General features: G+C 33.9%; 7 protein-coding genes and 2 long non-coding RNA genes across 13 annotated transcripts; 4 read left to right on the forward strand and 5 right to left on the reverse strand.

The window, feature by feature from the left end:
* Nucleotides 1-11: 11 nt before the first annotated feature.
* On the reverse strand, nucleotides 12-1,533 carry LOC135144369 (TBC1 domain family member 15-like). The gene is made up of 4 exons (XM_064076413.1): nucleotides 1,069-1,533; nucleotides 504-1,009; nucleotides 128-436; nucleotides 12-60 (listed from the first exon to the last, which is right to left on the reverse strand). The coding sequence occupies exons 1-4, from the start codon at nucleotides 1,531-1,533 to the stop codon at nucleotides 48-50; spliced, it is 1,293 nt and encodes a 430-aa protein (XP_063932483.1). The 3' UTR covers nucleotides 12-47.
* Nucleotides 1,534-1,659: 126 nt separating this feature from the next.
* On the reverse strand, nucleotides 1,660-2,167 carry LOC135144417 (histone H2A-beta, sperm-like). Its single transcript, XM_064076459.1, has one exon. The coding sequence runs from the start codon at nucleotides 2,151-2,153 to the stop codon at nucleotides 1,746-1,748; it is 408 nt and encodes a 135-aa protein (XP_063932529.1). The 5' UTR covers nucleotides 2,154-2,167; the 3' UTR covers nucleotides 1,660-1,745.
* Nucleotides 2,168-2,532: 365 nt separating this feature from the next.
* On the forward strand, nucleotides 2,533-2,943 carry LOC135144370 (histone H3-like). Its single transcript, XM_064076414.1, has one exon. The coding sequence runs from the start codon at nucleotides 2,533-2,535 to the stop codon at nucleotides 2,941-2,943; it is 411 nt and encodes a 136-aa protein (XP_063932484.1).
* Nucleotides 2,944-3,263: 320 nt separating this feature from the next.
* LOC135144371 (endophilin-A3-like) lies at nucleotides 3,264-4,797 on the reverse strand. The gene is made up of 8 exons (XM_064076415.1): nucleotides 4,667-4,797; nucleotides 4,459-4,552; nucleotides 4,270-4,369; nucleotides 4,145-4,219; nucleotides 3,904-4,086; nucleotides 3,727-3,828; nucleotides 3,493-3,600; nucleotides 3,264-3,419 (listed from the first exon to the last, which is right to left on the reverse strand). Exons 1-8 carry the CDS (start codon nucleotides 4,737-4,739, stop codon nucleotides 3,264-3,266), a joined length of 891 nt encoding a protein of 296 aa, XP_063932485.1. The 5' UTR covers nucleotides 4,740-4,797.
* Nucleotides 4,798-11,613: 6,816 nt separating this feature from the next.
* On the reverse strand, nucleotides 11,614-13,879 carry LOC135144431 (uncharacterized). Of its 3 annotated transcripts, XM_064076475.1 has the most exons (8): nucleotides 13,845-13,879; nucleotides 13,743-13,779; nucleotides 13,582-13,630; nucleotides 13,429-13,527; nucleotides 13,238-13,304; nucleotides 12,759-12,891; nucleotides 12,354-12,462; nucleotides 11,614-11,738 (listed from the first exon to the last, which is right to left on the reverse strand). In XM_064076475.1, exons 2-8 carry the CDS (start codon nucleotides 13,775-13,777, stop codon nucleotides 11,634-11,636), a joined length of 597 nt encoding a protein of 198 aa, XP_063932545.1. In that variant the 5' UTR covers nucleotides 13,778-13,779; nucleotides 13,845-13,879; the 3' UTR covers nucleotides 11,614-11,633. The 3 variants fall into 3 exon arrangements, with proteins under 3 accessions (XP_063932545.1, XP_063932544.1, XP_063932547.1); XM_064076474.1 differs by having other exon boundaries at nucleotides 13,743-13,853; XM_064076477.1 differs by lacking the exon at nucleotides 13,845-13,879 and having other exon boundaries at nucleotides 13,718-13,751.
* A 142-nt stretch (nucleotides 13,880-14,021) lies between these two features.
* LOC135144421 (protein FRG1-like) lies at nucleotides 14,022-15,907 on the forward strand. Its single transcript, XM_064076464.1, has 11 exons — nucleotides 14,022-14,070; nucleotides 14,162-14,232; nucleotides 14,293-14,381; nucleotides 14,449-14,488; nucleotides 14,548-14,598; nucleotides 14,775-14,899; nucleotides 15,217-15,268; nucleotides 15,333-15,372; nucleotides 15,430-15,591; nucleotides 15,648-15,759; nucleotides 15,810-15,907. The coding sequence occupies exons 5-11, from the start codon at nucleotides 14,577-14,579 to the stop codon at nucleotides 15,849-15,851; spliced, it is 555 nt and encodes a 184-aa protein (XP_063932534.1). The 5' UTR covers nucleotides 14,022-14,070; nucleotides 14,162-14,232; nucleotides 14,293-14,381; nucleotides 14,449-14,488; nucleotides 14,548-14,576; the 3' UTR covers nucleotides 15,852-15,907.
* Nucleotides 15,779-20,487, reverse strand: LOC135144419 (ribosome biogenesis protein BMS1 homolog). 3 transcript variants are annotated; one of them, XM_064076462.1, is made up of 24 exons: nucleotides 20,359-20,487; nucleotides 20,207-20,301; nucleotides 20,014-20,156; nucleotides 19,746-19,864; nucleotides 19,566-19,693; nucleotides 19,332-19,394; nucleotides 19,164-19,272; nucleotides 19,012-19,113; nucleotides 18,867-18,953; nucleotides 18,663-18,807; nucleotides 18,125-18,609; nucleotides 17,949-18,069; nucleotides 17,862-17,894; nucleotides 17,686-17,813; nucleotides 17,477-17,630; nucleotides 17,243-17,423; nucleotides 16,968-17,188; nucleotides 16,822-16,916; nucleotides 16,622-16,768; nucleotides 16,485-16,559; nucleotides 16,327-16,428; nucleotides 16,135-16,276; nucleotides 15,901-16,086; nucleotides 15,779-15,841 (listed from the first exon to the last, which is right to left on the reverse strand). In XM_064076462.1, exons 1-23 carry the CDS (start codon nucleotides 20,407-20,409, stop codon nucleotides 15,941-15,943), a joined length of 3,072 nt encoding a protein of 1,023 aa, XP_063932532.1. In that variant the 5' UTR covers nucleotides 20,410-20,487; the 3' UTR covers nucleotides 15,779-15,841; nucleotides 15,901-15,940. The 3 variants fall into 3 exon arrangements, with proteins under 3 accessions (XP_063932532.1, XP_063932533.1, XP_063932531.1); XM_064076463.1 differs by having other exon boundaries at nucleotides 15,789-16,083; XM_064076461.1 differs by having other exon boundaries at nucleotides 15,789-16,086.
* On the forward strand, nucleotides 17,584-18,146 carry LOC135144422 (uncharacterized). The gene is made up of 3 exons (XR_010283127.1): nucleotides 17,584-17,659; nucleotides 17,722-18,043; nucleotides 18,094-18,146. It is a non-coding gene; the product is annotated as an uncharacterized LOC135144422 (long non-coding RNA).
* Nucleotides 20,488-21,020: 533 nt separating the features above from the next.
* Nucleotides 21,021-21,374, forward strand: LOC135144405 (uncharacterized). The gene is made up of 3 exons (XR_010283123.1): nucleotides 21,021-21,095; nucleotides 21,169-21,270; nucleotides 21,324-21,374. It is a non-coding gene; the product is annotated as an uncharacterized LOC135144405 (long non-coding RNA).
* The last annotated feature ends 946 nt before the right edge of the window (nucleotides 21,375-22,320 follow it).

The following is a 22,320-nucleotide window of genomic DNA, read 5'->3' on the forward strand; positions in this document are numbered from 1 at the left end:
AACTTGGAGTTTTTCTTAATACGGATTTAGAAATATATGAGGAAGGCTTAAAATATTGCCCTTGTATTATATGTTAAATTTATATACAATACAGTTACGAGCAGTCAAAATCTAGCAATATCTTAACCTTTTTTCGGGGATTTCCCCTCGTACATAATTCCAAAAAAGCTCTTCACTTTGACATAAAACATCGTTGACGTCTAAACTCCCTAATAAATTATTCATGTACATAATAACTTCAATCGAGCTGTCCAGTTCGATAATAGCATCTCGATGGATCTTGACGATGGCAAGAGCAATAAATAGGCTGTATGGATTAGGCCCGAGATCCAACTTGGAACTCACATAATCTTCAGTTGGCATGGACCAGATAACCTCGAAGATAATAAGAGCTTCATAAAGAGTAAATTCTCTTTTAAAATTTAGAAGCAACCATCTAAAAGTTTTTATTAATGTAATTGTAAAACCAAGATTAAACTCTATACTTTAAAAAAGATAAATACCTGTAAACAAAAATTATATCTTGAGCGCCCTTTTTCTGAAGGCTATCAAATACCTCGGGGTCATAATCTTTAATAAGCTGAATTAAATAATTAAACTGTCTGTTCATTTGATTTTCACTAGATTCAAAGAAAAATACACCCATAAATTTTAATAAGAAAAAAAAAAGCCAAAAGGATGTAGCCTCATCTCCCTTTGTGGCTAAAAGCATTATTGAGACATAGTCGGTCAAACCTTGGGTATAAGAGACATCTTGGCGGAGTACTAGAAAATAGGTAAGAAGAATCTTTCGTGCCTTATCTACATTAACGTTATTTTCTCCTGCAAAAAATTCATTGCACCGGTCACAACGAATCACATCCTTTTCAATTACATCCACTTTTTCTTTATTTTCTAAAATAAGAAGCTGTGCGCGATATCTTAACGTTTCGTAAAGAGATAAATTATCCTTTTCAATTTGTTCTCTTTCAACCTGGGTACTTGGCCAAGGGAAGATACCTAGCAAGTACTCAATAAAGCCAACTTATAAAGATGTTGAAAAACAATAAATATTGAAAAAAAATTTACTTGCCACAAAGTTATTCGAAGTTCTGGTTCAATGCCTCCTGCAAAAATAAAGAATTTCAACTTACGAGAATTTTTTATAGTGCCAAGTTCATCCAAAAAACTGGCAAAAAGAGAAAAATTCAAGGGGTTTGTCCTTCGTAGCGGACCCCTGTACTTTGTTTTAAGAATGCGTAAGCTAGGTTTAGGTGGCTGGCTTTCCTCAGTCACTTGACTTGGTTGACGTCTAAAAAGTCGTCCCACTAGGCTGGAGCCATACTGTAAAGTGGAACCCACAGCAGTTAAGATACTCCGGGAAGGCCAGGGTTTCGAGTTAACGACTTCCTGCTCACTGAAAGAAAGTGAGCTGCCAAAAGAAGAGAGGGATGGCAACCCCCGAGAAGTCTGACATAGGCAGTCCGCACTGTTGCGCCTAAGTAACCTAATGTGGAATTCCCACAAAGCCTTGAAGTCGCACCTACCAGCCATCGACAGCCACAGGGGTCAAAACCATCTAGCAAGCAATAAGACCCCTTCTTCTTTTAAACCTCCCAAAAGTCGAAATGAGTAAACCACCACCCTTACACCTAGAACCAAAATGGCAATAGAGCAATGCAAAGTAGGTAAAAGTTTATTAATTAATGGTAGCCAAAGACATAAGGCTTTACATACATAACGTGATATAAGCTAGAAATAGAAAATTAAAACTCTTGACTTTGAGAAGATTTCTTTTTCTTCATAACATTTGGAAGAAGACGGCTCTCAATCCTAGGAATTACACCGCCCTGGGGGATAGTAGAACTCTTGCACACGTTGTTCAACTCATCGTCGTTTCGAACAGCTAGCAGGATGTGTCTAGGAAGAATCCGAGTTTTCTTATTATCGCGCGCTGCGTTTCCAGCCAACTCCAGTACTTCGGCGGCTAAGTACTCCAGAACGGCGGCCATGTAGACGGGCGCAGCACCACCGATTCGAACTGCAAACCTCCCCCTCTTGAGCAGGCGGTGTATCCTGCCAACGGGGAACTGAAGACCCGCACGTGAGGAACGAGATTGCGACTTCCCAGTCCTTCCACCCTTCCCCTTACCGCTTTTTCCTCTGCCAGACATTTTTACCACCGCACGAAATTCTAAAGGTACAACGGAGGTGTAATGAAATAGGAAGCTTATATATCAAATATTCGGATTTCATCTTCCAATGAAATTGGGTATTTTTAATTTTGTAAACCAATAATTAAGTAGAAAAAAAGAAATTTTTATGTTTATTCAGGCCCTATTTATTTTTTTTGAGACCAATTTATTATATATTTAAAATTTCCTGGCTAAATGGGCAAATTTTAACTAATTAATTTCTTTATAATATTTCTATTTTAGGATTTCTTGGCATTTTTAAAAAAAGTAAAAAGGAGCTTTTAGCTAAATTGATACCTTCAACTTTTGTATATATATTTCGCACTCATCCCCCCGAAGTAGAGATCCCTTGAAACTAATGGCCCGAACTAAGCAAACCGCGAGGAAGTCTACGGGCGGAAAGGCTCCAAGGAAACACTTAGCTACTAAGGCTGCCAGGAAGTCAGCTCCTGCCACTGGTGGAGTTAAAAAGCCTCACAGGTACCGCCCAGGGACCGTTGCTCTACGAGAAATTAGGCGCTTTCAAAAGTCAACGGAATTACTCGTCCGCAAACTCCCTTTTCAAAGGCTGGTGAGGGAGATTGCTCAAGACTTTAAGACAGACCTTAGGTTCCAAAGCACTGCCGTCTCGGCCCTTCAAGAGGCCACTGAAGCTTATCTTGTGGGTCTTTTTGAGGACACCAACCTATGCTCTATTCACGCCAAACGGGTGACTATAATGCCGAAGGATATTCAACTAGCAAGGAGGATACGAGGAGAACGATCATGAGGGGGGGTACCTTACGCCTTTAGGAACAACTAGATAACTATAAAAAAAGCCGGCTTTTGTATAGTCGTGTGGCCTCATAATAAAGTCTTTGCCTAGAAATTTCTTTTCCTTTTCTCTTACGGTAGGTGGGTTGATGCCTTTTTATCCACTTAAGTTGTTAAGATTAGAAGGAAGAGTCCCACGTTCTTAAAGGGAGGTACGCAAGGTAGTCCATTGTGCCCAGGTGTCGGGTGTGGGGTCACCCGTACTGGAGGACTGGGTGCCAAGGCGAGAAGATCACTTAACCATATAAACAGGCCGATCAAAATCAAAAAGTTTATTTATACGACGTGATTTTTGGGAAAAATGCCTTTACGTCCCTTCATGGTTCCCTCCATCCAATTCTCATCTATTTCCCTTATAACCTCGATGACATCACCGTGTTTAAAGCCCAATTCTTCCGGACTTTCAGCCTCGAAAGAGTGTAGAGCTTTGACCTTATATAACATATTTATATATACATTAAAGTCAGCTGTGAGCGGACCTCAGAATTAATTAGAGGTAACTTACGTATTTTTTACTAGAATCCCTGGAAAGGGAACGCGATTTAATAGAAGAGTGTCTTGAAGTTTTATTAGAAAATACTTCTGGCCAAGAATTATCAGTTTGACTTGAAAACTATAATTATATGGTTAAATAAAAAGAAACGAATTTAAAGTTAAGTAAACAACAGAACTCGAGCGTGCGCTTGAATTTGTTAAGCAACTAAATAAATTTATGGACAATATTGTGAATAAACTTTGCCTTCTGCACGGAATCTCGGAAAGGGCAGGAAGCCATAACGGATAGCTGATAAACGAAGTATGAAAGTATGCACTTCCCAAAAGCTATTTCTTTGAGTTCATACTTTTGTATGCATAGTGGTGTGATGTTAAAGGGGAAAATATAATATATTAATAAAAGAAAGTAAATTATTATAACGATGTAGCTAAGGCGATCCTTTAACTCATTATTCAACCGCTCAAAGTCTGTTTCGTGCTTTGCCAGTTCATCTTCAGCCTTTGGGAGTTTTTCAAGGTCTTTTGGCTTGGAACTCTTCTTTAACTCATCGACTTTGCCTCGATAGTAATTAACTTCTTTTAAAATGTTATTTCTTTTTTCTATCTAGAATATAAAATTCACATATACTCGTAAAATAGTGTTATAAGGTTGAGCGTCCGACCTCATCTTCCGTATGAGACATGAGAGATCTCAGATCCCGAAGAAACTTAATCGCTGAATCCTTAAAGGAAGGATCCTTATGAAAGAAAATAAGCTACATATTAAGCGATGAGAGTTAATAGTAACCGCCTGCCACGAATTTTCTTGAAAAACCGGCTGAGTAAGTTCTTTAACCCAAGAATCAGATGGGCAAATTGTGGAAGCGCTAGCAAGCACGCTTACATTTCTGGAAAACGTACATACAAAGAAATATTTAGAATTAGTCAACTTCTTTAATTATTGTTTATGAATTAACAAACATAAATTCGATGTTACTTTTTAAGTTCGTCCCACACCTTTCCGCTTTCTTCTAGAACATTAAGAACTTTTGCCACTTGTTTTATCATGGGCTTTAGATCTTTTTCTAAGGCTATGTTTTCAGTAGAAAAAATAATATACCAAGTTAAATATTTTGGAATTAACAAAATATTTAGTGGCTGTAGCCTCTGTGCAATAAGTCAAACGCAGTCGTTATATTGCCTACCATCAAATTCGGAATCGGAAAGTTGGTTTGAGGCTTTATGCACTCCAACGGCACGTTTAATTCCGTGAAGCATATTTATATTCCAGAATGCTATATATGCAGTTAGTGAAATATAACTAACAGTAGCTAGAAACGTTGGTCACTTAGGCCCCATTCATCTCAAGTAGAATACCCCAAAATAGTCATCTTGAACAATTATCCAAATCGAGCTTGACCGAGCCCATACTAAGCTTGGAAGGTACTAAAATATAGAAGGGCGAAATTTATATGGACGGAGTTAATACGCGACTCAAGCCGTATCAGTGGATTTTCAAACCGCAACCTCCAGTTAATTCATAAATACTTTAAACCAAGTCCCAGGAATAACTTTAAAGAATTATATTTTTTTTTGTAGAATTTAACCTTATATTCCAGTATAGCCTCCTTCAGGAGCTATAAACCAATCCAACTCTTTCCCAACATTTCTACCCTTTTTTTATAGAACCAATTGTTTTTGCCTTCAAATAGGTCTCTGCTTCGGAGATGAACTTCTTCCTATGACTTAAAGCTCTTTCCTGGTGCATTTTTAAAGGTTTACAAAGAAATAATAGTAGCTGGAGGGCAGATCTGGAGGGTACGGTGGGCGCGGAATTGAACCAAACTTCAGTCAAGCAATTTGTCATCTTAACCATCGATTTGTGACACGGTGCAGTGTCCTGAAGAAAAAGTACTCTTTTTTCGCTATTTAATTCCGTTTTTTATGTAATTTCCTTCCTCAACCGAACCAATATATTATATACTATTTTCTATTCATAGTTTTCCCTTTTTCAAGTACTCGAAGAATATTATACATGAGCATTCCAAAATATGGAGGTTACACCTTTCCGGTAGACTTTGCATCTTTGGTAGTTCATCGACATATCGTTTTTTCGACGAAAGAGATTCCTTATAACACTTTTTAAGCCATCGCCGAGATTAAAGGATATTTTTCCTTGTAATAAACAGTGCTTAATTAATACATGAATTCGTTCTCTCTTCAATTATATTAAAAATAACAAAGGTTAAGTAGCTAAAATTTCATTTTATGGAATGTCATCAAATTTTTAAACGTATCATCTGAAAATTTATAGTACGGGAGAACGGTAACGGATCTATTTTTTAAGTGACGCATCTGTGAGCAAGTCCCAAGACTTTCAGGCGTCGTATTACAATGATAATCCCTATATAGTTACCTGACGTGTTTAACCTACTAAATAGTTTTTCTTTCAAGCCTAGTGGAAAATCTATTTCGAGTTTACTACTTAGTACATGGAATTTACTAAAAAAAAAAAAAGGTTCGGTTATGTGCTGAAAATAGAAAATATTCAGCAAAGATGCAGTAGTTTAGTCGGTAAATTGCTTAAAGGAACTTATGAACTTTAATTTTAAGTCAGGAGCGCACATAACAAAAGCATTTAAGTGCATATACTGTAAAAATTTTTTGGAACGGTATAAACTGCTAAAAAAATCCTATATTGTTTCATATTAATCAGTTAAATAAACTATTTAAATTACTTATTCGCTTTAATATTGCTAAAAAAATCTCTACACAACAAATAAATAACAAAACCTTATTTCTATAAGTGCTTAAATCATAAAGTTAAAAAATTGGTACATTATGAGTTTATTCTTTGTTACCAAAATCTAATTTTTTTTTTAGTTAAAGTTATTGTCTTCAAAGGATATAAGTCTATAAGCATTTTTAAAGTAAGTAATATTTTTGGTTCATCCTGAATAAAGTTAAAAAGATTAGATTTCACATACAACAGTTTAAAATTTGCACCTGATATTTTACTTTATGTTTTAGCCTTAGCTAAAAAAAAATCAAGAATTTACCCTCAAAGTTCATCCTATAGGAACTGGCATAAATAATTAGGTAAGTAAAAGAACTGCTTTAGACCTTACGACAAAATTTAAAGCTAAAAGAGTTTCTAACAATAGTTTAAGCCCAATTATATTATAATATTGTTATTAGTATATGACAAACTCGCATTAAATTCTGCATATAACTAAGACCGAATGGCGGTATCTAACTTTTTGGTTTATATACCTTGATTGAATTTGGTCACAGTTGCAGTGGGCCTCAAATTTTTCGGTCCTTTTGAACTATTATTACAAAACTTTGAGATAGCGACCTTCGATAGGCTCTAGATAAAACTTGAAAAATTTTAAAAGTTTTTTAACCTGAATAGTACCATTCGATTGCGAAAAGAATTTTTATAATACTGTTCAGCAATTAAGTTGATCACCTAAGTCGTACTATCATTCCGTTTACTGAGTTTTTCGGTTTTTAGTATTTTAACTTTTTTCCTTTTTCTTATCCAGTATTTGTCTTTTTCTTTTATTCCTATTCTTTTGTATGATTTTTTATTAAATGTTAATCTATAAAACATAGGTAGCCACTAACAAGAATTATTTAGTTACAAAATACATACACCAAAGCAAATACTTATAATTTTAGTAATATTACTATGATTAATTATAAAAAATCACCACTTCTGTGCTTTAAAAAAATAGAAGATAGTTTTCTTAAGTAATAAAAAACTCTAAAAGACCGTCGAGGAAATAATAGACGCAAAATATATAAAACGAAAGACTATCAAAAAACACAGGTAACCGCAATACATGACAAAACACAAACCTCACTAAATTTAACAAGTAAATGATTCGTGGTTAATTTAATTAGTAAACAGATACTCGGCCAATAAAAACAGTTTATTAGGAATTGTGAATTGTGTTTATTACAATTTATGGATGTATAGTTTAGATACACGAATAAAATACCATCTACTTTTTTAATTAAAAAAAGTTGTTGTTAATAATTAATTCTTGTAATATTATTAGAATTATAATATTTGGTTAGTTGTATGTATTTTGTTATCAAATCATTTTAATTAACCGCAATGTGAAAAAAACACAACACTTTAAAAACAAAGTTGCATATAAAAACTGTTTTCTTTTCTTGGTTATTATGTCTTTTAAACTTACGACATATACTATATTATATCATATATTATTTAACCTTATTTTATTACTAATAAAGACGTAGAAAACTATGGTAGTATCCAAAAGAAAACACAATTATAAAACGCTAAAAAACCTCACACAGCTTAAAAAACCATAATTGAAATAATAATTTTTTAAAATATATATTAAGAGTTTCTTACTATCACTTAATTTAGCTGATAATTCAAGGATAACTAACTCTAATTTAAAAAAAAAATTAAACCTAAAGCACAAACAGCAACGTTTTCAGTTATAAAATCGTACCAATTATCTAACAGTTATTCCATTATCATTTCCACTTAAAAAATTACTAATAAAACCTATTTGGTAGCTTAATATCTTTTGTAACTAACAAGAACTATGTATATAATTGAGTTATTAATCAAAATTATATTAAAGTTTCATTTGTTTATATTAAGTTTATATTATGAAAATCCATGAGGGGAGTATAATGGTTTAGTTAAATTATTGTTTTCTGAAAGCTTTACTAAATAAGGGATACGGGTAACATTACTTTTTAAAAATATTACAAATGTCTTTAAAATAAAAGAACTCCAAGAACTCTATATATATTAAAATTAATTGTTTTTTAAATTTTTTATTAAAGTACCATGAAATAATTTATTATAAGTGATAATATGTGGATTGAAGTGTCAGTTTTTCTTGCTAATAAACAATAAATCAATAAATCAAATAAATAAGATATACAAAAATTTAATAACAAAAAACAACATGAAAATTATAAAAATGACAGAAAAAATCCTTGAGAAATTTAATAGCGCAAAATATAATTTAAGAATGGATAAGTAAATTAACTAAGTATACAAAATTTAGTAAGGTATTACAAATTTTGTGTATATTATATTATGTGGTTTGTGAAACTTATCAATTGCTATACTTGTCATCAAAGAAGTTGCTCCAGGGCTTGCTGAACTTATACTGCTTTTATTAAACATTTTGTTTGTTCAGCTATTTAATTAACTTTATGTACTAATTATTTCACTTTAATCTATGTTTTCATCTTTAAGATAGTAACAAAGAGTTATTCTTCTGCCAAAACCGAAAACAAGAACTCACCGCCAACTTATTAGTCAACGCTGCTTTTAAAAAAGAAGTTTTAACCACAACGAAGAGAAAAAATTTGAATGAAAATATATTAAGGGAAAATAAAATTTAAAAAAATTATGGACTAAGTATGAACATTTATAAATAAATTTTTAGAAGTGTATTACAAGGAGTAACAATGACTTTAGAATATAACTTTATTAAAAGTACTAATAATACGTATAATAGAAGTTACAAAAAGATAACAGGGAAGGTGTTAATAAACACTAATAATAAACAATTTTATTATAAATTGTTAACCTTTTGTATTGTATTATTTATTATATATGGTGTAACATTGACTATAACAATTTAAAATTATTTTTTTTTAATTTTTTTTTTAAAACATAGAATAATATTTAACAAATTTATAATTATTATTTTATTTTTTAACTTATCAATGAGTTATTATACTTTTAAAAGTTCAAAGAAAAGTTATCGATGTTTACAGTAACTATATTTATCAAAAATACCCGGCATACCTCCACAACAATATGTAATAGAAAAAACTGGAAAATTGAGTAGTCACTCATTTAAAACTAACAATATTAAAGCATTTGATGCAAAGCACTAAGGAAGGGGAGACACGAAATCTAACTTAGGAAACTAACTTTTGTTTTAGACTTAGAATTGCTTAGATACTTCATGTACCGTCTTCCTTCCAAAAAGAGATAAAAGTAGTCATTTACGGTTTTTTTATTAGAGTAAATGTAAAGGACGTAGATAGAGACCTTTAAAATTAGGGTCTTAACCTACTGAAGGTATAAGAATGAAGTAACATAATCAAGGAAGTTACAAGAAAACACTAGCTAAAAACTAACAAGCTATAACTTAAACACTTAAAAACAATAAACTAAGTGAAAGATAATTCAAACAAGCTTGAAAAAGAATTATTTAAATTATAAAAACAAAAGCGAAAATTTATTAGATAATAAGTCCGAAAAGAAAAAACAAAATCGCTCCAAGATCTTAAAACAAAACGATTTTAAGAAAGATTAAATGACCAATCATAACTCGATTTTTTGATAATTTAGAAATTCTATACAGCTCCATAAAATATATTAATATTAATTAAATTATTTCTTTTAACTCATTAAATACAATTAAAAAAAGTCAAAACTTTTTTATACAATTTAAAAAATTTTTTCTTCTTTTTGTGAAGGTTTAAGTACGGTCTTACCGATCTTGGAATAAAAAGTTCTGGTGAAGTCTATTTTTTTTATTATTATATAAAATTACTTTTTTTTCCAAAATTTTGTTTTTCTGTTTATATGAATAGTACTTCGAGTATGTTTTCGTTTTTATGTTTCTTTTAATTATGGTCTCTTGTTCAAATGAGTCCACTTTAAAAAGAATTGAATTTGTTTTCAATTCCGTTCTATAAAGATTGGTAGAATTTAACAAGGGATATGGAGCCAATTATTATGCCACACCGACATGTTCTGCAATTACTAATATAGATGTGCTGTGGCCGGTGAAAAGCATGAACTTCAAGGCGTGCATGAAATGGAAGGGAGACCAACCTACGCTAACTTCTAATGAACGGTATTGCCTACACTGCCTTAAAAGTGCTCCTCTCAAAAGAAACTAATTGAAGCCGACAGGTCTTTCGGGACTTAAGGACAAAACCTAGCTTAGGAGATTTTAAACAAAGGTACAAAAAAAAGTCTATTAATCAACAATTTATTAAATATAACCAAAGCTCTTGACAGCCAAGTTGCTAAACTATCAGACGTCTTATTTCAAAAAATTGGTACTTTGAGACCACAAACTGAAGGAATGGATGTTTATCTTGTTCTGATCTCTGAAATATCTGAAGAGTAATAGATTTTGCTTCCCAAACTAAGGACTTTTGGAAAAACCGTTATAATATTGTTGCTGAAGGTGTAGCCATTTTTATAAGTAAAAACACGCCACAAATGAAATATTTTGAGCTACAAGTATAGATGTAACTAGCATACGAAATAACTTAGATGCAGCGGCTTTATAAATACTTTATATTAGAAAATTTCGTATAGGGACTTGGTTGTATAAACTTGAAAAAGTTGTTAAGTGAGGCTTTTATAGCCTTTGCTAACGGAGTTCTATTCTTTAAACATTAGTCGTGAAACAGCAGAGTTTATCTAACTGGCAAAATATTAAAACCGTGGGCTAAAAGGAAGAAGTGCAAAAGCAGCTCCTATGTAATCTATACGCTTATAATTTCCAGTTTCGCCGACTTTAGTGAATATGGCTATTTCAAGAAATATACCTGGTCGTACTTAGCACAACCTTTTATGATTTATTACGTGACCGTTGCTAGCCCTCCCTGAAACTGATTAGTTTGAAGAATTATTGATTGGGGCCTTGAGAATAATTCTGTATGCTATGCACCCCTTCTCCTATCCTGCATGTTTTTCAAATTTGATTGAGCTACGCTACTTTTTTTCGCAGACCCGAAGTCATTTTCGTAAGTACGCAACCCTCCCTGAAACTATTTTTATGTTGAAGTACTTATTCTTAAGAGGCAATACATAAAGAGACAGATAGGGTGACGAAAGAACTTAAAAATCTTGCAATACCGTTAATCGAGAACTTCGAGCTTTACAAAACAATTTGGAGATATAAACTGCAAGTCTTATAAATCTATCCGACCTCGCTTGGTGTGTGAGGTTCTTTTAGTTAAGAACAGAGAAGTCACCTAGGCAAACCAATCTATTAAAAATTCAAAAATTAGATTATATAGATCCGCTATTTGTTTAAGAAGTTAAAGGCGTAAAACTGATAACTAAAAAAATTGGACAATAATATGAAACAGTAAATTAATATATTAACTTTATTTTTTTAAAAAAATAAAAAACTAATTAATAGCAGAATCTCCAAGAAAAGTGTAATAGTTACAAATAGATTCATAATTTCGGCGAAGAATAGCAAGTAAGGAGGTCACTTTATATAGCAACTGCTCCTAAAATAGAGTTTGAAAAAAAAGTAGAGCACAAGTATGCCAGGGTTTAATTAAATTTAAAATTCAAATAAATTATTTTTCTACATATATAATTTAATAGAAGATTGTTTTTAAAAAATATATTCCTTTTATTATTATTTATAAATGTAATAATTAAAAAGTCATATATATTTATAGTTAATATAGTAATTCAATATCAGTAAACTAAAGAATTATAAAAATAAAATAAAAATATTCCAATATATTTTGTTATTAGGAATAAAAAATATTATATAAATTAAATGATTAAAACAAAAATAAATTCAGGACTTAAACAAAAGAATGATTAAGTAAAAATAAAAAACTAGTAAGTCAATAAAACATTTAGTAGTTAAGTTAATTAACAACTTTTATATTTATATAAATCTCTAATATATAAATAATACTCGTTTATGAATGATTAAGTATACAAACATCCAACGATTTTTTTCAGATAAAAATATAATGTAGTTTTATAAGAAAAAAATTACATATTTAATTATAAATTAAGTGAAATTTATAACTTTTCTAAAATTTATATTAAATTTTCCAGTAAAAATTAAAACATGATACAAATAATCATAATAGTAAAGAAACCAAAGTCTGCTTAATAAGTCCGGGCTGACGAAGATAATTTATTGCTAGATTTTCTTTATTCAAGTAATCGGAAATTAACTGTAAATTCTCGAACAAACTAAGAACATCTCTAAAACATAAAAAAAAAATAAGATAATTAAAAATTCCAATGCTAGAAAATTTAAAATATTAGTAAAGTAAGCATTAATAAAAGAGCAATAAAAGTAACTAATTTACTAGGAAATGGGCAAATAACAAATTGAGATTATTATGCTTCTATAAATTACATAAATTACGAATAAAACCAAATATATATGCAAAAAAAATAAAAAACTTAAATTTTATAAATATAAGATCTTTCAAAAATATTCCACATAAAAATTAAACAAACTTATAATGAAACATAAAAATCGGAAAAATATATACTTGTGATAATCGGGATGTACATCGATGCCGGGACCTCGGTAAGGATTTTGCAACTGCAGTTGAAAAGATTGAAGATGCTTTATAACAAAATTTAAAAGCCCTGAAAAATCAACGATTTTTTGATGCAAATCGCCTTTTCGTCAAGAGAAATTAGTTAAAAGTATAATTAAAAATAAAAAATAAAAAATAACATCCCTTTTATTATATATTTTAAATAATTATTTGTATATGTAAATAATCCAAAATATGGGTAGTTTTAATTACGACAGAAAAATATAATCCCGATGGAATATATGCTTTGGAAGGTATTATGTATACGAAGCTGTTTAACAATTCTTTTTTCAAAATATAAACTTACAGTAGCTATGAGCTAATAATAAAAACTAACAAAAAAGAAATATATTCTTTAAAGTTCTTATGATTGTTATATATATAAAAGGAGTTTCTGTGTTAAACTTTTCTTTTTGGAAGTGACGAACTTGTTGAGTGGATATGAATTGGTGAAGAACGCAAACTGAGCTTCTGCTGTTGAATACGCTCTTGGATCTATTTAAAAATTAAAAAAAGATAGAGAAGAGAAAAGTGGGCTTATTACAAAGAAATCAAAGTGTAGATAATAACTAAATAGTGGGCAGGCTAATAAACAGAAAATTAAATAATTGCAGAGTACTTTGTATAACTCTTCATACAGTTCTGTTACCCTTTTAGCTAATTCATATTTAGGCCACAAAACTTCTAAACTTTTTATATCTGGACTTATAAATTGTTCCTAAGTAAAAAAAAGGGTTAAAAATAATATGGCTAGAAATAATCTTGGTAGAACTGGAAGGCCGACTACTTGTTCAGCAACTTCAAGTATAACAGAAAGAGACCTTTAAGATATAATAAAAAATAAAAATATTTAAACTGCAGTATAATAGCAAGAAGGATGGAACATAAAAAATTTATACTAAACGAACATATATTCCTAACAGTAAGTTATACCCTAAAGCTACATAGGAGGGAACTTCATTGGACATGCCTTTAAATATACAAAAAAAACTCAAGTTGTATACAGATCTTAAACAAGTTGCAGTGAAGATATACTTTACTCATTGCAAGATATACAAGCAAAAGCATAAAGGAAGCAAGACAAATGTAATTAACAGTAAAAGTCAAACGAAACTCAATGACACGTGGCAGTGCTACGTGCTTAGAATAAGTTTTAAGACGGGAACCGAGCCTTTTTAATTACTTCTCTTTTTACTTATTTTATGGAATATACCCAAGTCAAAGCCTCAGCTCTCCGATTTAAGGGTCAAAAGAGAATTAAGTAAGAAGTATATACTGTTGAATTCGTACTTGAACTATCTATTAAAGTTATAAGTTTAACATATAATATTTTTTGTGTTATTTGTTATAAGGAAGATCAAAAAAGGGAAACGTTCCCGTCTCGAAGCCGAAGAGACCTTCGAAGAGGTGGAAGTAAAGCATGGTATCATATTTTAAAAAATATACATATATTATTTTAGTCAACCCCACAAACAACTTTTAGGAAAGTGGTATCTTGTCGACTCTGTTGAAAGATTTAGTGGCGTAGTATTCATCCAAAACCTGATTGACGGAAGGTATATATATGCAGAGGTTCATTATTTTTTATTACTACTATTATTATTATAATTTTTTTATTAAATTTACTTTTTGAAAATAGCCCGATGCTACTTTAACTACTGGTCGAATTTATAGTGCAGGTTTTTGTACACTTTAGAGAATCGTATATAATTTAACCTAAATTTTATTTAAAAAATAGAAGACACTGAAGGCCCAGAGCCTGCAGAGATGTTTTTAATCGTGCCGGCAAGTACTAAATTAGTTTTTTATAGTCTTCAACTATTTCCCTTATTTTTGTTTTTTACTTAAATTAATTTCTTGATAAAAATTATATAGTGTACATACTTTTGGATTTTTTTGTTATTTCCTTTCTTGCTTTATTAGTTTATATGAACAAATGCATTTTGAGAATTATTCTATTTTAAGGCGATGGACAATACGCCTTTAAATCCGGATATAATCGGTACGTGGGAATGAACATCTCCGGATCTCTTTGCGGTTATGCGGAGGCCATCGGGGCTTTGGAGCAGTGGATCGTTCAGTGTAACCCAGTAAGTTATTTTAAACTCTGGTTGCGCGCAGGCCCCCTTAATCTTTTTTTTTTTTTAATTGCAACTTTTATACTGCAAAATGCTTAAACTCTACAGTTGTTTACTTTTTTTTAATAACTTTTTATTGTAATTTTCCAAAAAAATATCTGAGTAGAAGCTCGTTGGATCTTATTTCATGTTTTTCAAAGATTTGAAAAGCCCCTTTTCTTGTAGTGAACTTGTAAAAAATATTAGTTCAAGATAATTTCTTATTGCGAACTACTACATTTAATTAAATTTGAAAAAGTTATTACTACTGCTAATATTTTATGCATCAGGACAAAACTTTTTCGTTTAAAAGTGCTACTAATAAATTTCTCTGTTCTAAAGGTTTTTTACTGCCTACATTAAAGTTTGAACCTTCACATATTATTCCGTTGTACACTTTAAATAGGAAACGGAGTTTTAACTTCAAAGTCCGCAAAAAGTATGGAGTAAGAATTATTAATGCGACTTTTAAAGTAAATGTTCCAAGCAGCTTAACTGTCTAGTGGTGAGCCTTCCGACGATGATCCAACTGTGAACCTCACTGGGCTGCTCGACGACGACTCCGTCCGTTTTAAAGTGTGGACGGACCAGCCGCCACTGATGGTTGCCAAGGCGAGGGTTACCCATCACGAAGAAGACGTGGGGGTTTTGGAGCTCAACACGAGGTTTGCTGGTGGCTGCTCCGTCTTGAGCGGTGACTCTCACGTGAACTATTCGACAGTAAGAAATACCAAAGCTACCAGGGAAAAGGCGCTACTCCGATGGTTTCCAAGGAAGGGAAAAAGGCGTTAAAGATAGCAGCGAAAGAAGGAAGGCTTAACGAAGAACTTTTAGTGAGTGAACTTTATAGAAGGCTCTCTTTATTATTAAGATTGTTTTTTAGGAGCGCCGTTCAAAAATTAAGGCTGACAGGTACTGCAAATAATAGCTTCTACTTGTAAAGCGACGACAATACATAATAAAATTCGAGTCACCTATAAAATTTGCTTGCATCGCCGAAAGTGCGGTGCTAAATCAGCTTGCTGACGCAGACTTCCGGCGGGCGACTCCCTCTCTCTTGGATCTCTTCCTGTTTATTTGTTTTTTCCAAGCCTTTTGCCGCTTAAGCGCCTTTGCCTCGTCCTTCTCAAGTTCCTTTGCTCTTCGTTGGTCGGCCTCTTCTGCAGGCGGCATAAGCTCAGTTGCTCGAAGGCTTGCAAAAAACTTACGCTTTTTTTTCAGCTTAGTGGTGAGTTTGAGGTTCTTTATCGTGTTCAGCTGCTGCAGAAGTACGTTAATCTGCTTTTCTTCTTTACTCATTATTTTGAATATTTTCTTTTTCGCTTTTTGTTTTCTAACAGTTTTTTCGCTCTAAAAATGCACTAAGCTACAATGCACGCGAACTTCAGAGCAAAAATTACCTTTTTTATAAGTAGTTTCGGCTTTGATTTATACGGCAGTTCAGCTTGGAGCGACTTGGGAATAGTCAGCTTGCTAAACTGAACGGGTTCTCTTTTTATCAACTGCGCGTGTATAAAGTTGCCATGAGTAAAAAAAAGGCGCCAATAAAAAACCGCGCCTTGTAGTGCGAGTCTGCTTTGCATCTGGCCTTTAAGTTCCTCTCGAAGCGCAACTGCCCAACGGTTTTCATTCCCTGGAGAGACCGAAAAGAGTAGAGAAGAGGGAGGGAACTCGTGAAAGTTGCTATAAACATACCGTCCAGCTGCCTTTGTCTGCCTGCAACAGTGAGGTCACCGGATTGTAGTAGCGGAGGGGCTCCACTGGGTACCACGCCCGCAGGAAAACAATGTCGCTAAGTTTGATTTTGTCCTCAAATGTCGCGCGGAAACTTCCTAGTGGAGCCTTGCACCGCCGTAAGGGGGAAGGGCGAACGCGGCGGGCAAAGGTTAGCTTACCGAGAGAGTCTTTTTAATGGTCCCGCGGATGCCAGAGACTGTTCGGATGCTGGCGCCAATGAATTTCGAGACTTCCAAATCCGATGTAAACATGTCTTCGTGAAAAGAATCATTAACTTTGAAGACAGTAGGACATAAGAGTAGACCTTTGATAAAGGCGGTGTTGGTAAAAACTTTGTGCGGAACGCCAGTCAATTTCAGCTTTTTAACTACTTTAAAACACGCATCCTGCTCGAGGACAACTCCAGTGGCGGCTATTCGAAAGCCTGGTGTCCTATCGACAGTCTGAACTCCAAGAAAGCCCGTGTTGGGCGTTACCAGCGGCCCGTAGAAGGTAGCTCGACAGTGCATGTGTTTTGGAGTATATCTAGCCAATGGGATAATAGACATTGCAACAGAAGCTAAAGGATAACTTAAGGACTTGAGCAGTCTGTTGCGCATGTTGTGGTCTTGCATGGAATACTGCATGGCCGTCTGGAACCTCCTCCAGCCCAGCGAAATGATCAGTGGATCGTTGTTTTTCAGGATACGGGGAAACCAGCGGTGTTTTTTGATTCGCACGTGGACAAACCCGATGTTTTCTTCGTTGCTGAGCAGCCCTCCTTAATAACGAAATGGGTCGGAAAGCAGAGCAGAGCCAATCCGGAAAAGCAACCGATAATAATTGGGTAAGAAGGGTCAAGATGCTGGCAGAACTCCGAGGGAACGTTCTCGACGACGATCCGGAGATAAAGACCCGGTCGGAAGCCTTCGTACTGGATCCGCTGCTCCGCCGCCTCGTTTTCGAACTCGCTTTCGTTGATTCTTGCCTGCACCGCATGAGCAGCGAAACAGAGAAGTAAGCAACGTCTCTTAATAGCTTACCTGCTTGGCAAAACTTTCTTTCATCTCTTGAAACAGTCCGTCGTTGTCTTTATTGTCGTACATGCGGTCAAACTCAGCCTTCTTCAGAACTTTTTCTTCATAGCGGAGCCGGTCCGATTGTTGAACGACTGATAATCATGTTTAAGCCTGCACGAAAATAATATAGAAAGAATAACCGTCACGTGGCGATTCCTCTGCTTTGTGCTCAGCTAGAAAAACTAGTATAACCAAGAAGCTTACAGAAAGGTGTGCAAAAAACCTACACGACGCAATTTCGAGGTCCTCGAAGTCACCATCGGCGTCGCTTTCCTCGTCTTCCATCAAAAGCTTCTCGGCGTCTTCGCTCCCCCATTCTCCGGTAACAAACTTGTTTCTAAGGAGTTTCTGATTAAAGAACTCAGTATACAGAGAGACACAATGAGGAAAACCAAACAACAACCTGCACGTCTTCCTCATCCCAGTGGAGCCCCGTCTCGCGAATCTTGCTGGAGTCCTCCGTGACGGCGATCTCCTGATCACCCACCTTCTCGTGTCTTTCTTTCGAGAAAAAGTCGTCGTCCTCTGGCTCAGACTCGTCCAATGAATTAATCGCACTGGTGTGATTCGTGTTGTAAACAGCGCCCATTAAGTCAGGGGGGCGGGGTTGGAGAAAAGCTTGTTCTGCTTTGTCGGCCATGTGCTCTTTCCACCGCAACCCGCTGTCGCTTTCCGATTCGACATCTGAGAAGACAACCTTCCGTCTTATGCGAGGGTTGGGCTCTGTTTCCGTCCCCAAGGCATCGCTGCGGACGCCCTCGAAAACGTCCGCGCTCCCCTTTATTCCGCTGGAAGCAGCAAAAAGCTTCACTGTGCTAGCCTTGCATGCCTCGTCGATGGGCGCCGCTGCCTTCACTAGCTGATTTACTATGCCGACGCCCTCTCCCACTGCCAAGAAAAACCTCTACATATAAAGCACTGGCAGGCGCAAAAGAAGGTACCTAATATGTCTTTCTCGCCACTAGACAGGTCCAGCTTCCGAACGTTTTGTCCCATTTCGACATAAACGGCATCTTTATCATAAAGCGTTTCCCCGACGTCGCACATGGGCGCGTATATGAGGGTTTCTTTTTCCAGCAGTTTCCGCTGCGTCAGCAAAGCAAGAAAGTGAAGAGCGGTTCCTGAAGTGCCACGTGCGAAGCGACCTTTTTCTGTTCCTCTGGGAGCGGACACGGATCGGGCAGGAAACTCACGTCTTTCATGGGCAGGTCGCCTACTCCTGGGATATGGATCTTCATGAATTGCAAATAAACGCACGAGGACTTCGATTCATCCAAGCAATGCAGTTACTTTTATGCTTGGTTTAAAACTGATGCCGCGAGAGTATCCGTAGAAGGAAACTGTCCGAGCAGTGGTTGGATTTCTTTTCACCAGCTCGGGATCAGTGAGATCCTCACAAGAATAAATTTAGCAACAACGACCACGACGGCGACTATGCTTACTTCAACGCGGTCTACCAGAACGTACGGGTGTGTACTTCTCCAAACTAAAGGACGGAACTTCATCACCGATATAAATCTCGAAAGATTCATAATTTCTCTTCGGTGATAACTGTTAGTTTGATAAAGTTATAAGCTGCATGATGACTGAATATAATTTTCAAGCCCAACCCGTCGCCAATCATCCCAGAAAGATAAAAAAGTTTGGCTCCCTGATAAATTTCCGTCCAAAATCTAAAAAATAAATGTTTAAAGTTTTAATAAAACATCCGATAAACTAAAAAAGTTCAAATCTACATTAAAAAAAGCTTTAAACAGATTTCCTTTAGGTATTAATCACGATATACAATACTCAAGTTATTTTCAAAAAGTCTAAAGTATATGATACGGAAAGTCAAGGATCACCTATGCTTCAGTCTTTTTTTAATTTTATTCAATCGTTTATTTTGCTTAAATAAATCCAAATGAGTAAGCACGCCCATCACCTTAGGAAAGCCGTGAACTTGCAAAATGTTTAAAAATTCAAAAGTTTCCTAGAAATAATAACGTACGTAAAAGGAAGTAACCACCGCAATAATAGCGAACCATTTCAAAACCAAAACTAGCGTCTATTATCATAAGCACTAAATCAGCCACTTTGGCTAAATCAATCATAGAGTTCAGATCGTTGTTACACTCCATAAAAGTAAGTTTTTTGTTCTTGCCTATAGTGATAATATATTAATTAGCTTTAAAAATATTGGATAATTATAAATAAAAAACATTACATTAGGAAGTAATTATTAGAATACTGAAAAACTTTTATACTGTTTAAGATATAAAGTTCCAAGAATAAGAACGGAATAAGCCTCACCAGAGATAATAGTTATAGGACCAATAGGCTTAACTACTTTTTGTTTGGTATAATGTTTTATCAAAGATCTAATAAGTGTAGTTTTTCCGACTTTGGGGGGGCCCACCACGACGATGACATAAGGCGGAGGAGTCGCAACAGTTCTAATAATAAATCGATAAAAGTATAAAAACTCCATTCAATTAAGAAAAACCGAATGGGCACGGGTAAGTGATGTTTTTTGGTTGCTAAATCAAGAGCTCTGCGAGCTGCTCTCCCAGCTCTTACAGCTGAATACATGGAAAAAGCCTAAAGGTATAATATTTAGGCTCAAATTCATATGATTAAAAAATGGCTAAACCTAACCTTAAAATTTCTTTCCTTATTACACTTCTCTCTACTTTCCTCTTTATCCATTTCCGATTTTTTTTGTTGATTCTTTTTTAACTTTTTCCCTCCACTCGATTTTCTATGAGGTTTATGTGATTCCTTTCTCTCCATCATCTAAGCCTTTTATCTGTATTATAAATATATACTTATACAATGTTGCAAATATAGGTTAATAAAAGATTATAATAACTTATCTTCTATATGGTTTGTAAGTTAAAGTCGGTGGGAATTACGTTGCACCCTTCTGTGCACGTGAGACGATATCACGTGGTCTTTTTGAAATATTGGCTTAGGAGCGCTACGGGCTAGCAGGGATTACTTTTAAGTAAGCATACCCTAGTAGTGTTTTTTTGTATAAAAAAAATACGGGCTACATATTGTAGCGGATTATAAAGGCTTGTTGTTGTTATACGAACTTTAGCAATTAAAAACTATTTACCTGACCGTTCGCTAAAAAAAAAAAAAAAGAAGTTAGTAATCACTTTGAGTTTTGATGAGGACGAAACCTAAGGTCGATCGTCTTATTTTTTTGTTAATTTTTTTTTGCTTTGAGTAAGATGAAAAACATATAAGTAATAGATTATTAAATTTTTTAAAAACTTTTATTGCTTATTTTAAGTTCGAATTACTTTCAGAAAAATGCTTTAAAAGCCAAAAAATTTTGTAATAAAAATGTTAGAAAAAATATGAGAAACGGAATTTATTTTAAAAAGGTTTTTTACACTATTTGCAATTTATATGCCAGCACTGATTGAAATTTGTTTTTTATATAACAACCCTTCTAAGATCGCTTTTGATAAACAACGGGAAATTATAAAAGTACTCAATGGGGAGTTTGATTGTGCTCTCAAAAGAGAGGGGAAAAAGCTAGAAGATACTTCTAGAAGGGTACATTTGGTCTTTATTATACCGAATTACTTCGCATTACCCTTCAAAAAAAGGCGCAAGAAGTGGAGCTTCAAAGAGTAAATATGGAAAAAACTAAGAGGAATATGGAAAGTATTATTATTTCTTTAAATAAAAAACTGTTTTAGCTACAAAATTTCTTTCGCAGTATTTAAACTTTTAAAGCTTAATTTTGTGGTTATGTCGGCTAATGGCTACAATTTAAAAAACTTCGTTTAGAGCTGAGACAGTGTCTTTTGGTATTCAAACTATTATAATTTTTTTTTTCGTGCTAAAGGGCCGGTAAAAAATGAAAGGAAGAACTGTATATGTGGCCATTAAAGTGCCCCTTTAGTAGGTTATTTTTTTGAATAGCCATTTTACTTTCTAAACTGTGTTTCTTAAAACCTGCCGGTACATTCCCCATAATAGCTTGTTTGTCTCAGAGTTCGCTATTCTACTTTATTATTGCGGAAAAAAGAAACTTTATAGGTGTCGAGATCGATAACATTACTTTGACAGTAATTGTTAGCAATTGCAACATTCTACTTTAGCGAAACTTAATATCTTTGATATCACTAGCATGTTTGTAAACTGAATTTTATATAAGCATTTATCGGTTATTATACTACACATAAACTATTGGACACCATTACTAACCGCCCGTCACCAAATTTTCATTAACCATTTTTTTATTCTAAGTTGAAGACACTAAGAATTTTTCAAAAATCATTGTTAGAAAGTCTTCCTTCGTAATCTTCAAAATGGCACCATAAATTGACTTTGTAAATAAATTTGCCTTAAGAACTAGTAGTGGGGGCCCTACTTTTTTTTTTAGGCTGAATATTTTTGAAAGAGGTCACAATATTAGTCGGTCACTGCTTACTCTTTTTTAGAAGTTTGTGGGTCTAATATGTATTCATCTTAACAGTTAATATTATTTTCGATGCGTACGTGCATATGAAAGTAAAAAGGGTACAGGCAAAGTAGAACTACAGGAAGAAACTTTACAGGCGACGATGTGACTTAATCAAAATATTCGGCATGTACAAA

Source organism: Zophobas morio, unplaced genomic scaffold (assembly GCF_036711695.1).
Source record: "Zophobas morio isolate AGI-343-1 ecotype UQ-CSIRO unplaced genomic scaffold, CSIRO_AGI_Zmor_V1 ptg000099l, whole genome shotgun sequence".
Taxonomy (NCBI): domain Eukaryota; kingdom Metazoa; phylum Arthropoda; class Insecta; order Coleoptera; family Tenebrionidae; genus Zophobas; species Zophobas morio.